Source organism: Athene noctua, chromosome 1, assembly GCF_965140245.1.
Source record: "Athene noctua chromosome 1, bAthNoc1.hap1.1, whole genome shotgun sequence".
In the NCBI taxonomy this organism is placed as follows: Eukaryota; Metazoa; Chordata; class Aves; order Strigiformes; family Strigidae; genus Athene; species Athene noctua.
The window spans coordinates 179176694-179189084 of NC_134037.1; the positions used below are offsets into that span (position 1 = coordinate 179176694).

The window sequence follows — 12391 nt, forward strand, 5'->3', positions numbered from 1 at the left end:
CTGTCTGTGTTCCTCTTCTTGCTGGCGCTGTTTTATTTTGTGCACTTCTCAACTGTCCTCCTCCTGCGAGGACAGGATTTGTTTCCTTATGTGTTTTTCGGTCCTCAGAGCCCCTTACAATTGACCCCTGCAGAGCAGGTGACTGGTCACCCTGGTGGTCCCTCGATAGAAGTCTTAAGAGGGCGAAGGGGTGGAGAGCTATGGGAATTGAGATGCACTGCTTGTGAGTGCCAGAGCTGGCTCAGATGTATCTGCTTTGTACCCACCGTGTCTTAATGCTGCTCTCACAGGGGTGGGTTTTGGTTGATCTTTGAAACAGTATGGATTGGTGGCATTTGAAGTATTTTATCAGCAGCGAGTATTGAGGCTTGCTGCCTGATCTTTTGAAATCAACATGTGTTTTTTATTGATTTCAGTGGGCAGTAGTTGGTAGCAAATAAAAAACCCCATGAAACTCACGGAGGAGTAAGTATTTCAGTTCTGATACAGTATAATTACTCTGTTCCCTTCTTTTAATCAGGGTTACGTATTATCTTCACCCTTGATGAAGTTACCTTTATTCAGAATCTTGTTTTTTACATAGAAGCTGCCTACAAAGTTGCTGTAAGTAGTTATTTATATGTAAATCACTTGAACACTGCTCAGATGTGGGTGGAAAATTATTTATTGATGGAGAAGGAAAATACAGACTTCTTTTTCCATGAGAAGAGATCAGATCCTGTCAGTACTTTACATTGTGAGCAGCATCTTTGGAGATGGTGGGAGGGCTCTCTGGGTGAGATACTTGTTAGATTATAATAATTCTTCTGTATTGATAGTTAATATTTCCTGATATCTCATTAAAATCTTATGGGCCTTTCTAAAAAGAGTGAAGTGTTAAGCTTTTTGGAAAGTGACAAGTTGAAGGGACACAGGTTGAAGCATGAACAGGGGGAAGGATAAAGTGCTTTTTGTTCTGTGAAGACAGTGATTCATGACTGTAGACCTGATCCTGCTTGGTATATTTTTCTGTGCTGCTCTTTAAATGTGAGGAGGGAGGGGCTCTTTGGAGACTTGCAGCCTTTTTTTAATTCTCTTTTTAAGGCAAATAAACAGATTTCATACAGGGGTCTGGTTTTGTTGGGGGACAAGGGGGGAAAACATTGGGTTTTTTATATGATCGTGCCAATTTTTTCTTGATGATGTTGTTATTGCAGGATTATGGAATTTGGGAACGTGGTGATAAGACAAACCAGGGCATCCCTGAACTGAACGCGAGCTCCGTAGGGATGGCCAAAGTGAGAAAGTCTTCCTGACACCTCCTTCATGGCTGTTCTGTCACGCTGAAGGGCTCTGACAAACCTGATGGCTTCCTTTGCATAGTCTTCTTGGCCACTGTGATAGTTAGCTGATTGTATAAGAATTTTTGTTTGGGTGTGAGTGAGTATTTTTCAGTGTGAAATCCTTGTGATAATGGCTTTCATTGAGGGACCTCAGCACAGTTGTTCCAGGGGTTGCAAGAAGGGTACCAGATTCACTGAGGCATGACTCTGATAGATTCAGTGAGGTGCAGTCTCTTAAAGTGGCCTCTGGTTTTCTGTCTTAATTCTCTAGATACAGTATTATATGTGATGTTTTCATGGTAGGATTAAATCATAGAATTATAGAATCAGAATCATAGAATCACAGAATGGTTTGGGTTGGAAGGGACCTTAAAGATCATCTAGTTCCAACCCCCCTGCCACAGGCAGGGACACCTTCCACCAGACCAGGTTGCCCAAAGCCCCGTCCAACCTGGCCTTGAACACTGCCAGGGAGGGGGCAGCCACAGCTTCTATGGGCAACCTGTGCCAGTGCCCCACCACCCTCACAGTAAATAATTTCTTCCTTGCATCTAATCTAAATCTCCCCTCTTTCAGTTTAAAGCCATTACCCCTTGTCCTATCACTACACTCCCTGACAGAGTCCCTCCCCATCTCTCCCGAAGGCCCACTTTAAGTACTGGCAGGCCACTATAAGGTCTCCTCAGAGCCTTCTCACCTCCAGGCTGAACAACCCCAACTCTCTAAGCCTGTCATTTTCCGCAAGACTGCTCTCAATTCACTCATCGCCCAGCCTGTATTTTTGCTTGGGATTGCCTCAACCCATGTGGAGGACCTTGCACTTGGTCTTGTTGAACTTCACAAGGTTTGCACAGTCCCATCTCTCAAGCCTGTCAAGGTCCCTCTGGATGTAAATTCTGGAAAACAGCAGAATATCAGTCTAAGAAATTATTCACAAGTAATTCAGAGGGAAAAATGACTAAAGGTGTACCTAAAAGAAAGTGGGTATTTCTGGTTCCCCTATAGCACAAGGTCACAGAGATACTATAAATGAAGCTCAGAAGGCCATAAATGTAAATGTGTAATTGACAAATACGTTTTTACATGGTGTCTGGGAGACTGACAGAAGCCAAGTATTGTTAAGGTCAAAGGTGTAGGTGCATTTCAGCAGGATTTATTAGTTACCAAGGTCTTACGTAGCTGCAGGAGGGACAAACTGCTGGTCTTGACCACAGTTCAGTCAAATAGCAGTGGGGCAGTGTTCGTGGGGGAAGTTATTCCTTAGCTGTCCAGTACAAATTTTTTTGCACTGAACAGCCTGACATGAGTTGCTGTGGTCTCTACGTGACTTCTGGGTGCATTGATGTCAGGAGCACCTGTGGGACTTGCTGCACAGCTTTGCATCTCTGTGTCTCTGGGTTCAATAAAAGTGCTGGTTTGGGTGGGTACCAGGAGGCACACTGGAGGCCCTGCTGCAGAGGGCAAGGTAAATACTACTTTTTAAAATATGCCTCAGGAATTCTTCTTAATATTTGCCTCCCTCATCTGATTTGTGTGGGTCCCTGTGGCAGTAGTACAGCACAAAGCATATGCCTTTGGATTGTTCTCAATGCCTTTTGTTCACCATTAAGACTGCCCCGAGTCCCAACTATCAGTTCCTTAATGGGGCTTTCTGCTACTGTCAGGAGCAATGCTTGGCTAGACAGAGGCTCTGCAGAACTAGTAAACCCGTGTTTGTGTTGGAAGAAGGAAAATGCCCTTGCCTTACTGGAGAGAGAGAAAGGCAAGCTGCAATGTGCGATCCTTCCTTTGTCAGAGATTGACGTTACCATGAACCTGCAAGACAAAAACGGGCACAGAGTGACATTCAGTGATACTTTAGCCCTGTGAATATGCGCTTCAGAGGAAAGCTCTGTGAGCCTGACTCTGGCTGTCTAGGCCTTGCTCTCTTCCTGCCACATTCCCTGCACTGTGCTGCATGCCCCGCTTCTGCAAAGCCAGCTTTTGTAGCCTGCTAGATTAATGTAGGAGTGCCCAAATGGAGTTGGTGGTTGGGCTGCTGACGTCTTCACTAGGCAAATGTATTATGGCCAAGAGGTACGGATGTGGTGATTCACCAGGTGACGTGGAGCATGGTGTGCCTCAACTGGCTGTACAGGGAGCAGACGTCTTGTTTCTCTTCTCTCAGGAAGTGATAATATCAGAGAGATGGTGATGCTCTCTTCCCGGGGCACTTGCCTCTGCTGATTCTGGGGCGCCTTGAACAAGCCTTCCTCTTTGAACAGTCCTTCAGGCAGGAGGAGTGAAAGGCTACTGAACTGGGGTTATTTTGGAATATAGGACAGGAGAAGCATTCATTACTACGTACTTTAGATATTATTTCAGTGGCAGCCCAGCTCTCTGTTGTTTTGCATTGCGTTTAAATTATAAGAAAGATCACTAGCACATCAGTCCTGTATCCTACTGGTGGAAAGACAGGAATACTTACTTTTTCTGAATTATTGCGAAGCTTCCCTTGAAAGATGAAAAAATGTCAGTGGAGCAGACTGATATTTTAACATAATTTCCTTTAGAGGATAAGCACAGGTGCTAGGGTGTATACTTGGCTTAAAAGATGTTTAATGATTTTTGAGTGATTGGTTGTTTGTTTTTTTTGAAGGCTGCTTTGGAAGCAATTGATGAACTAGATCTTTTTGGAGCTCATGGAGGACACAAATCAGTGATTCATGTTCTTCCTGATGAAGTAGAGCACTGTCAGGTAAGAATTAGTCTTCTGTTTCCTTTGCTAGGGGAAAACCCATTTGTTTTTAAATGAAATGCTGATTAACTGAACCAAGAGCTTAACATAATAAGGATGGCTTCAGACTACATTGTTCACCCTGTTTCTAATCGATCATGTGAAAATGACTGGTGTGAAGCATTCGTATTCTAACTCACTTAAAAATAATTATGCAGTGAGTTCTCTGTCAGTTTGCAAATAGTATAGTCTATTCCATTTGCACTGGACATAGTCTTTTGAAGTAGGTAAATTGTTTTACATCCCTCTCTTCTGTTCCTGTTTTGCTCAGTCTATTCTATACTCCATGTTGCCACGGGCATCCACGTCAAAGGAGATAGATGCTGGCCTTCTCTCTATTATTTCTTACCCGGCTTTTGCAGTGGAGGATCTAAACCTTGTTAATGTAACCAAGAGTGAAATCATATCCAAATTGCAGGTAAGGATTTCCTTTATTTTCCAGAGAAAAAGTCAAGCAAAACCTCCTTTCCTTAACCAAAAATCCTAATTAAACAAAAGTTGCCAGGCTTGGTTCTGTGTGTGGAAGAGAGAGAAGAAAATCCCTAAGTGACACTTAAAACTGAGCACATACTTTTATGCTGATGTTATTCTGTGAGGAAGAACAGTATGTGAAGTTTTCTGTAATTTTGTTTGTTTTTACAGGGCCGCTATGGCTGCTGTCGCTTTCTCAGAGATGGTTACAAGACACCCAGAGAGGTACTTCTGATGTATATTTTCACTAGGCATTAGGAAGAACTTTATCTCGTGTTTATAGACCTTTTTTGTCTCATTTACATGAAGGGGTGAAAATGTGTATCGCTGTTAAGGCATTTTAGTGGATTTGGAGTTAATCCAGGTATCCACCCTAGAAATGACACATGTCTGAAGGAAACTAAGGGTTTGAAAACCCTTAAGGACAGAACTTAATTCATAATTCTATAAGAAATGAACCCTTATGGTGCCTAAGCGGAAGCGGTGTTTCTGAGGAGTTCCCAAAATACCACTGAACTGAGGCAGAGCCAAGATTATTTGGGTGACACCTAGATTCTGAGACTGGGAAGGGTCGATTTGTCTAGGGAATGATTAAATGAGTTTGAGACTGAATGTGAAAAAGAAGTGAAGAGGCTGCATGGAAACTATTTCTTGTATTCTTATTGGTTTCTTGGGTTTAATTACTTGTATGAAATAGGCTGCCACTGGAATATGAGTGACTAATTTAGCTCTGTAACTAGACGGGTATGATTGAATTTCAGGATCCAAGCAGGCTGCACTATGATCCTGCTGAACTGAAGCTCTTTGAGAATATTGAATGCGAGTGGCCGGTATTCTGGACATACTTCCTGATTGATGGAGTATTTAATGAGGACAAAATCCAGGTGAGGAAAGGAGAAATTACTTTCAATGGAGATGCAATGCTATCTACCCACAGTATCTTGTAGCTTTGCTCCACATTTATTTTGGGTATCAGTTGGTTACCTCATCAACAGGATGGGAGTAGTCTTCAGCCAATCCCACCTTCCTGGCAAGTTTGCGATGTGGTAGAGGCTGCAGTGTTGTGCACACTGGGGCCTTGTTGCCTTCTGTCTACCAGGTTGAGGGGCCCTGTTAGCTGGCGTGGTCAGACTGGGCCAAACAGGGTTTATTTGCCTGTTTCTGTTTTATCACAAACCTTTATGCCCTTTTCCAGTTACTTCAGGATGAGACCAACTTCTTTTTTCCCCAGCCTTGGTGCCTTGGCTGCTGAGAATGAGATTCAGCCCTTTTATACATTCAGGGAGATTTGGGGTTGGATTACGAGGAGCCATTTCATTTTCACTCTTTCCCTAAGTTACTTCATGCCTTTACTGTGTCAAGCATCCAGTGATCAGGGGAGCTAAACTGATTGTAGCCCTCCGAAGGCTGTAATGACACCTAGAGAGTAGTGAGTTAACTCTTTAACCTAGTGAGTTAAAGAGCAGTAAATAGGCAGGACTAAATATATTCATACCAGGACATATGTAGATTGGTGGCTTGGAGAAGTAAAAAATACATGTGATTTAATGTCACCTAGTATGCAGGGGGACAAGAGATTGCTAAACATAAACCCTTCAAAAAATAAAACGGCATCAGAAACAAAACAGAGGATTTTAGACCAAAAAGCCCTCCTTCTGTACCAGATGTTGTAAATCAAGTGAAATACTGACGCTAGAAATGTAAGTTGCTTTCCTGAACAGAATAGGTTTAGTCTGGTGGAGAGAGAAATTACATTATTTCATGAGGGGGAAAATCAGAAGGTTTACTGAAACTTCAGTCATGTCAATAAAATACCACTTCACAAAGCAATCTCTAGAATTTAGTTGGATTATCTGAGATGATATGTACCTGGTGGCCTTTTTGGTGTGCAGATGGGCTGTGTTAGGGCATGGTCAGACCGAGAAATTGCTCCCCATTCCCACAGTTTAAACACTGCTGAGTGAGTCACTGAGACATTCAGGTGAATGTCTGGTCTTCCCCAATTACCACTGCAAAGAAGTGGTGGCAATGGCAGAAATTGTTAGAAAAATAAGCAACCCTGAGGACTCAAAAAGAGTGGATCAGGACAGGATACTGAAAATATCAGTGTACCATAGTATGAACCTGTGGGTACCTTGGTGTGTTCCACTGTATTCAGAAAGGGATAGCAGAAATAGGATTTCAGAGGCAGGTGTTGGTAGTGCTTGAAAACAGCTTCCCTGTAAGTAAAAACTTGTAATGGGATAGTTAAGAAGTGGAACAAAACAAGGGATCTGGTAAAAAGAATATTAAATGTTCTTTATTTTGTATCAGTCTGGTATTCCTGTTCATAATATGTTGTCTAACAATACAAGAACAAGAGGATTTTTTGTTCAGTTATCTTAAATACTTTTAAATAGTTTAAATCTGTTTTTAAGTTTTTCATTGGGCAAATTTTTAACTAAATCAGTTAAGAGAAACTGATTTCCCAATCCTGCAAAGCAGAATGCAGAAAATCATAGACAAATGTGCATGATAGGAAGCTCACAATTTATACACCTTACACCTTTATGGATATTGGCAGTCCTGACTGACATCCATGTCACTGCATTGTTATCTCTTGTAAATGTCATGTAGAATTTGTTCCAGTGACTTCTTGATAGGAACACATTAGAAGTTTTGTACTGCAGTGGTGTGTTATGGATTAAATATGTGTGTTCACGTTTCTGAGGTCGATAATACTGAGATGCTGGAACAGTCTCTGAGAATTTGAACCCCGATCTTCCATCAGCAAGTCATGATTCTGCCTCTCCTCCTCCTTCTTTTTGTTTTAATGAACTTTCAGCAGGAAAATACTTTTGGAAGGTGCTAAAACTTTAACTTTACTGTTTTGGTTTTGCTGGCTGTAATGTGAATTCTCCGTCTGTTTTAAAAATATTTCCAGGTACAAGAGTATAGAGAGGCGCTGGAAGGAATACTTATTAGAGAGAAGAACGGAATAGTGCTAATGCCTGAACTGTATGCAGTCCCTCCAGAAAAGGTACTGTGAAAATGCAGCATCTACTTCAGTATGGAAAGTATAGATGTCAAGATGAATGTGAGTTTTATAGTTTTGCTATCGCTGATAAATCTAAACCAGCAATAAAAAAAAAAGACTACTGCACATTATTTAAAAACTAAGAGCTCCTACTGAGAAATGGTAAACTTTAGGCATCCCATTTTTCACTTGGGAGTCTGGATGCCTGCAGAAATGTTAGAGCAGGTTTAAAGTTTTAAATCCTTATAGCAAGACAGATATTTAAGAAGTGCTGATGCTGACAGAAGCTCAAAGAAATAAAGTGTAGATTGGCCTGCCTGTCTAGTCTTTTAATTGATTGTGCTCTTTCTTTTCCAGAGCTTGTATGTGAGAGAGAAGCGGGTTTCAGGTGGATTAGGGTTTGGGCTGGGAGTTTTGTTTGGGGTTTTTTTTTTAATTTTCCCCCCATCTTTGCTGTTTACCTGATTGTCCCATTGTGACAGAGAAATTCAGATGAGCCTATGTGCTCTTCCCTGCTATTTGTCTTTCTATCCCTCCCTGCCAACTTTTTCTCCCACTCCAGACTTCTCAGCGCTCTCGCACTAAGGGTGTGGAGCCTCCAGGGTTGGTCTGAGTTTGGGCAGGGAGTGTCGACAGCTGATGTCTTGCTTGCAGATCTGAGGTGGAAACTCTGAATTGCCTTCCCAGTGGGAACAAGCATGTAAGAGTTCAGAGCCTTCTTGTGAATTTTGATATGATGATGATGATCTGATGAACATGCCAAGTAAACAGGGTAGATTTTGCCTGTCATGTATACGTTTTTAAATGGCTATATTAAAGATGTTATCTAAGAGAGTTTTTCCCTGCCCTCAATAGATCTGTATACTGCAAAACCAAGGCAGTTTTTCTTTTTCTAAATTAATAAGAGTCTGCTCTTAATTTTTCCATTGACCATTCTTGCTAACACGTGAAGGGTGGAATAGCCTTCATTTCTGCGAAGTACGTTTACTTCAGGAAGCTAGGTAGACATCAGTGAAGTTCAAGTGTTAACCTTGTAAGGGGCTGGAAAGCAGACACACAATTACCTACAAGCTGCCCAGAGGGAAGGCAGCAAAAGCATGTTGAGAAGAAAGGGGAAGTGCTAGCACCAAAGCATAAACATAATTGCATGCAGAGTCCCCATTCAACCTCCAGCTTCAAAGGGTGGGGCAGTGTACAAAAAGGAAGCTAGTTCTTCTCACAGAAAATGTGCAGCCTTAAAAGTAAACCCGAGACATCTTGATGTCAGTGATAATATCAGGTTAGAAAGGGTAGATGATAGAGCATATTTTTTCAGATAGCTCATGTTACTTGTTGCTTGTCACAGCTTTAGGGTAATTCTTCTTCCTTGTTTTCAGGTGGATGAGGAGTATGAAAATCCTCACTCAGTGGATCGTGTCCCAGTGGGAAAGTTGCCTCATCTTTGGGGCCAATCATTGTATGTCCTTAGCTGCCTATTAGCAGAGGTAATTATTTGTTGTATAGTAGGTGAGCTTGTATTTAATTTTGTTTTGAGATGGCTTGGGCTTTCAGTTTGGTTGACAGGTAGGGGACAGTGTGTTTTCCAGAATAAGCATGTACATGAACCATGGAGGGGTGACTCTGAGCTTTCAAGAGCTTTTTTTTTTTGGTAGATAGATACACAATTGACCATTTCTAATCAAGCTAAATAAGTTGTCAGATGGACTGGATGTATCATTAGGCTAGAGGAATATGCCCAGGCTAACTTGTCTGTCGCAGAGCTAGGATTTTGCATCTGGTTTAGCTCCACTAGGCTATGTCTTACTCTGTGGCATAAGATGCCTGTGGAGTTGTCCTCTATTAGCCATGGATTGTTAAAGGAACCACTGAATATCTCTGTGGAGCTACAGAAAAAATCACTGGCCTGGCAAAATTGTGTCAGTTGCTGCAACTCTAATGGGAAATCTGAACAAGCAGATTGTGTCAGTCATAACCGTTTTCTTGTTGTTCTACAAAAATACTGCAGCCATTGTTTTTATTGAATGCACTACTTAGTGGATGGGGGAGATAAACCTGTCCTGATAAAATACAAAATTTGGTTAAGATTTCTTCTAGATGTCATCAGAAGCCTTTTAATTAATTTTTGTTTTGTTTCTTTTCTTTTTCTTTTACATTTTTTCTAGGGATTTCTTGCTGCAGGTGAAATTGATCCCTTAAACAGGAGGTTTTCCACTGGATTTAAACCTGATGTTGTGGTACAAGGTAAAGGAGATTTTTTAAACATTCTGAGTGAATTGGATCATGTGATGGTGAAGTCCCTATGTACAGGAGAGAAGAAAGACATGTTTAAAAATAATGTCGTTTTTTGCATGGGATGTAGATGCTTTGATGATACTGTGAGAAGGAGAAAGGGGTTGTTTGCCCAGCTGCCTTTTTCCAGGAGGGAAGATCAGGTTTAGCAGACTTCTTAAAAAAAAAAAAAAAATTGTTAAAATTTTAAGACTCATCAGGGAGAGTGGCAAACTAAATCTTTTAGTGAAAAGAGAAATATTGTTGGATTCTAGTAAGAAAGAGCAGAGCTGACAGGAGACAGGTCAGTTTAGCTAGGTTTTTGTGCAGCACCTTTTCAGAGGAACCAGAGAGCAAGTGGGGACGATCTCTGTACACAAAGGTGAGGAGTCAGACTTATGGCTCTCTTTTGGCTGCTGTGGGGAGTGGCTTCTTTAGTCAGTGCAGGAACAGCCAAAACCAGAAAATTAAGTAGGGCACAAACAGCAACTGATCAGGCCTTAAAGGCTTTTCAAGGGCCTGTACCATTCTGGAAGAGCAACCAGCTCGTTTATCAGGGGCAGCCTTTGTCAAAGATACTGTGACCTGGGCAGGTGCTGGTTTAACCCCTGTTGGTGTCTCATGGGGGTGGCATTTTGTTACTCTGAACTGCTTAATTTCTAGTAGAAATAGAAGTGCTTCTTTATTTTTAGCATTCTTTGACAAGTATTTATAATGCAAAAAAGAATACTGAATTACTAGTCCCAAACCAATAAGCCACCTAACATGGGCAAAACCTCAAGCAGGGCAGAAGGTGGGATCAGGCCCTGGATTGTAAATTCCTCTGATTTTGAGATTCCTCTGATTTTGAGACTTTTTTTTTTTTCCCCCTAGCTCTGCCATTTTATGGCCTCTTTAACATTTATTGCTATATAAGTAACAGCACCTATTCCCCATTGACTTGGCTGTGTTGTTAAAGTGTGCTGTATTAAAACAACAAAGATTTTCAAGTCATGTTTCTCCTTGTTTTATGAGGGAAAAGCCCTATCTGCTAAAACAGACTGCATGATTCAAGCTAGCGTTACTGAAAGAAATCAGAAGAAACCGATAAAGCCCTAGAGTACCTGGTCTAACCTCAGAGCTGACCCTGCTTTGAGCAGGAGGTTGGAGTAGAGACCTTGTGACAGTACTTCCAACTTGAATTATCCTGTGGTCCAAAGTGGACAAGAATGGCAAGACATGTTGAGAAGCAGAGCAACAAAATCTGTCTGATGCCCTCTTGCAATCCCTTTTGATCTCACAGGCTTGTAAATTAAGAAAGAAGTAAGGCCTTTTTGCATTGAGAGAAGTGAGACCTAAGTGCATTAGTTGAGAGGTGACAGTAGAGGCAGTCAGTTAGAAAGAGTAGAACATTGGTTCTTACTAGTGTTTTTGATTTCTGTTACGCAGTAACTGTTTTGGCAGAATCTAATCAAATCAAGAATCTCTTGCAAGACCATGGAATCAATGTTCAGAGTATTGCTGATATCCATCCGCTCAGAGTGCAGCCAGCTCGCATCCTGAGTAACCTCTACACCATGCTGGGTAGGTATTTGAAAATGGAAGTCTCTCTACTAATGTGTAAGGTATTTTTTTTTTAAGTATAGTGTTTTGGTTTTTGGTTTTCTTGCTTTACACTGTCTCAATTGCTTTGATTTAATTTCTTTTATTTAAATCAGTTTCTTTGATTGAAGAAAATGCATTTGTGCAAAGAAACTTAACAAAATTGGAGCTTCTGTCTTAAATAGGGGAATCCAACAGGAAAAAAAAATAATTGCCTCATTAGAGAAGGTGGCCAAAATATAAGTTTTCCTGTGCCATTGGAGTTAGGCAAGAACTGACTCTTTTTTTGTCCTGCAGGAACTACTTCCATAGAGAAACTGGCTTTAGAAAAAATGCGTGGAAAACCACAGAAAAAACCCAAATGCTTTTCCTTTCAGAAGTCATAGTACTTCTGTTTTAAGTCTGGAAACTGAGCAGTGTGGTTGCCATTCTACCAGCAGACAGCGTTGGAAGTTTTCTGCTCACATTAGGGAAGCTGTGCTGCTGTCAGAGCATCTCTGGGTTTGTCAGGTTCTTGCTAACATTTCTTCCAACCCTGAGCTGAGTTGAGCTGCTGAAGCTCTCTGTTGCAAACCCAGAAACCTTTAGGGCTTTTTGGGACTTGAAATACATTCCAGTTCCTCAGCAGTGACCGTAGAGGCCTGTTTTCCCCAGAGCCTGGCAGCTGGATTGATTAAATGCCCCAAAACTCCAACTGGTTCATTCTAGTTGTTGAAAATCTTTTGATAGCCATCTCTTTTGATAATCCTTGCTGGAATGAATGGGGTCTTGGTGGAAAATCTGTAGCATATATGCGTAACTGAACTTAGTTCTACTACTTCAAGCCTGCCATCAATTCATGACTCAAAGCTGTGGATGTTACTGCAAAGTAAAATGAGGTGGGGTGAATCAGCACGGGTAGATTCCTTTGCAGCATGGCGAAGGGGAGGTGTATCGTGCTTTGTGAGTCTGGAGCAT

General features: G+C 41.5%; 1 protein-coding gene across 4 annotated transcripts in view; it reads left to right on the top strand.

The window, feature by feature from the left end:
• Positions 1 to 12391, top strand: part of PHKA2 (phosphorylase kinase regulatory subunit alpha 2) — a 49034-nt gene that overhangs the window by 7608 nt on the left and 29035 nt on the right. For 3 of the 4 annotated variants that reach the window (XM_074906483.1, XM_074906492.1, XM_074906504.1), the window contains exons 5-14: positions 521 to 603; positions 1197 to 1277; positions 3961 to 4059; positions 4370 to 4516; positions 4741 to 4794; positions 5331 to 5453; positions 7493 to 7588; positions 8962 to 9069; positions 9748 to 9826; positions 11282 to 11416. In XM_074906483.1, coding sequence (XP_074762584.1) covers positions 521 to 603; positions 1197 to 1277; positions 3961 to 4059; positions 4370 to 4516; positions 4741 to 4794; positions 5331 to 5453; positions 7493 to 7588; positions 8962 to 9069; positions 9748 to 9826; positions 11282 to 11416 — 1005 coding nt within the window. The remainder of the gene's footprint in view (positions 1 to 520; positions 604 to 1196; positions 1278 to 3960; positions 4060 to 4369; positions 4517 to 4740; positions 4795 to 5330; positions 5454 to 7492; positions 7589 to 8961; positions 9070 to 9747; positions 9827 to 11281; positions 11417 to 12391) is intronic. The other variant, XM_074906513.1, reaches the window with a different exon arrangement.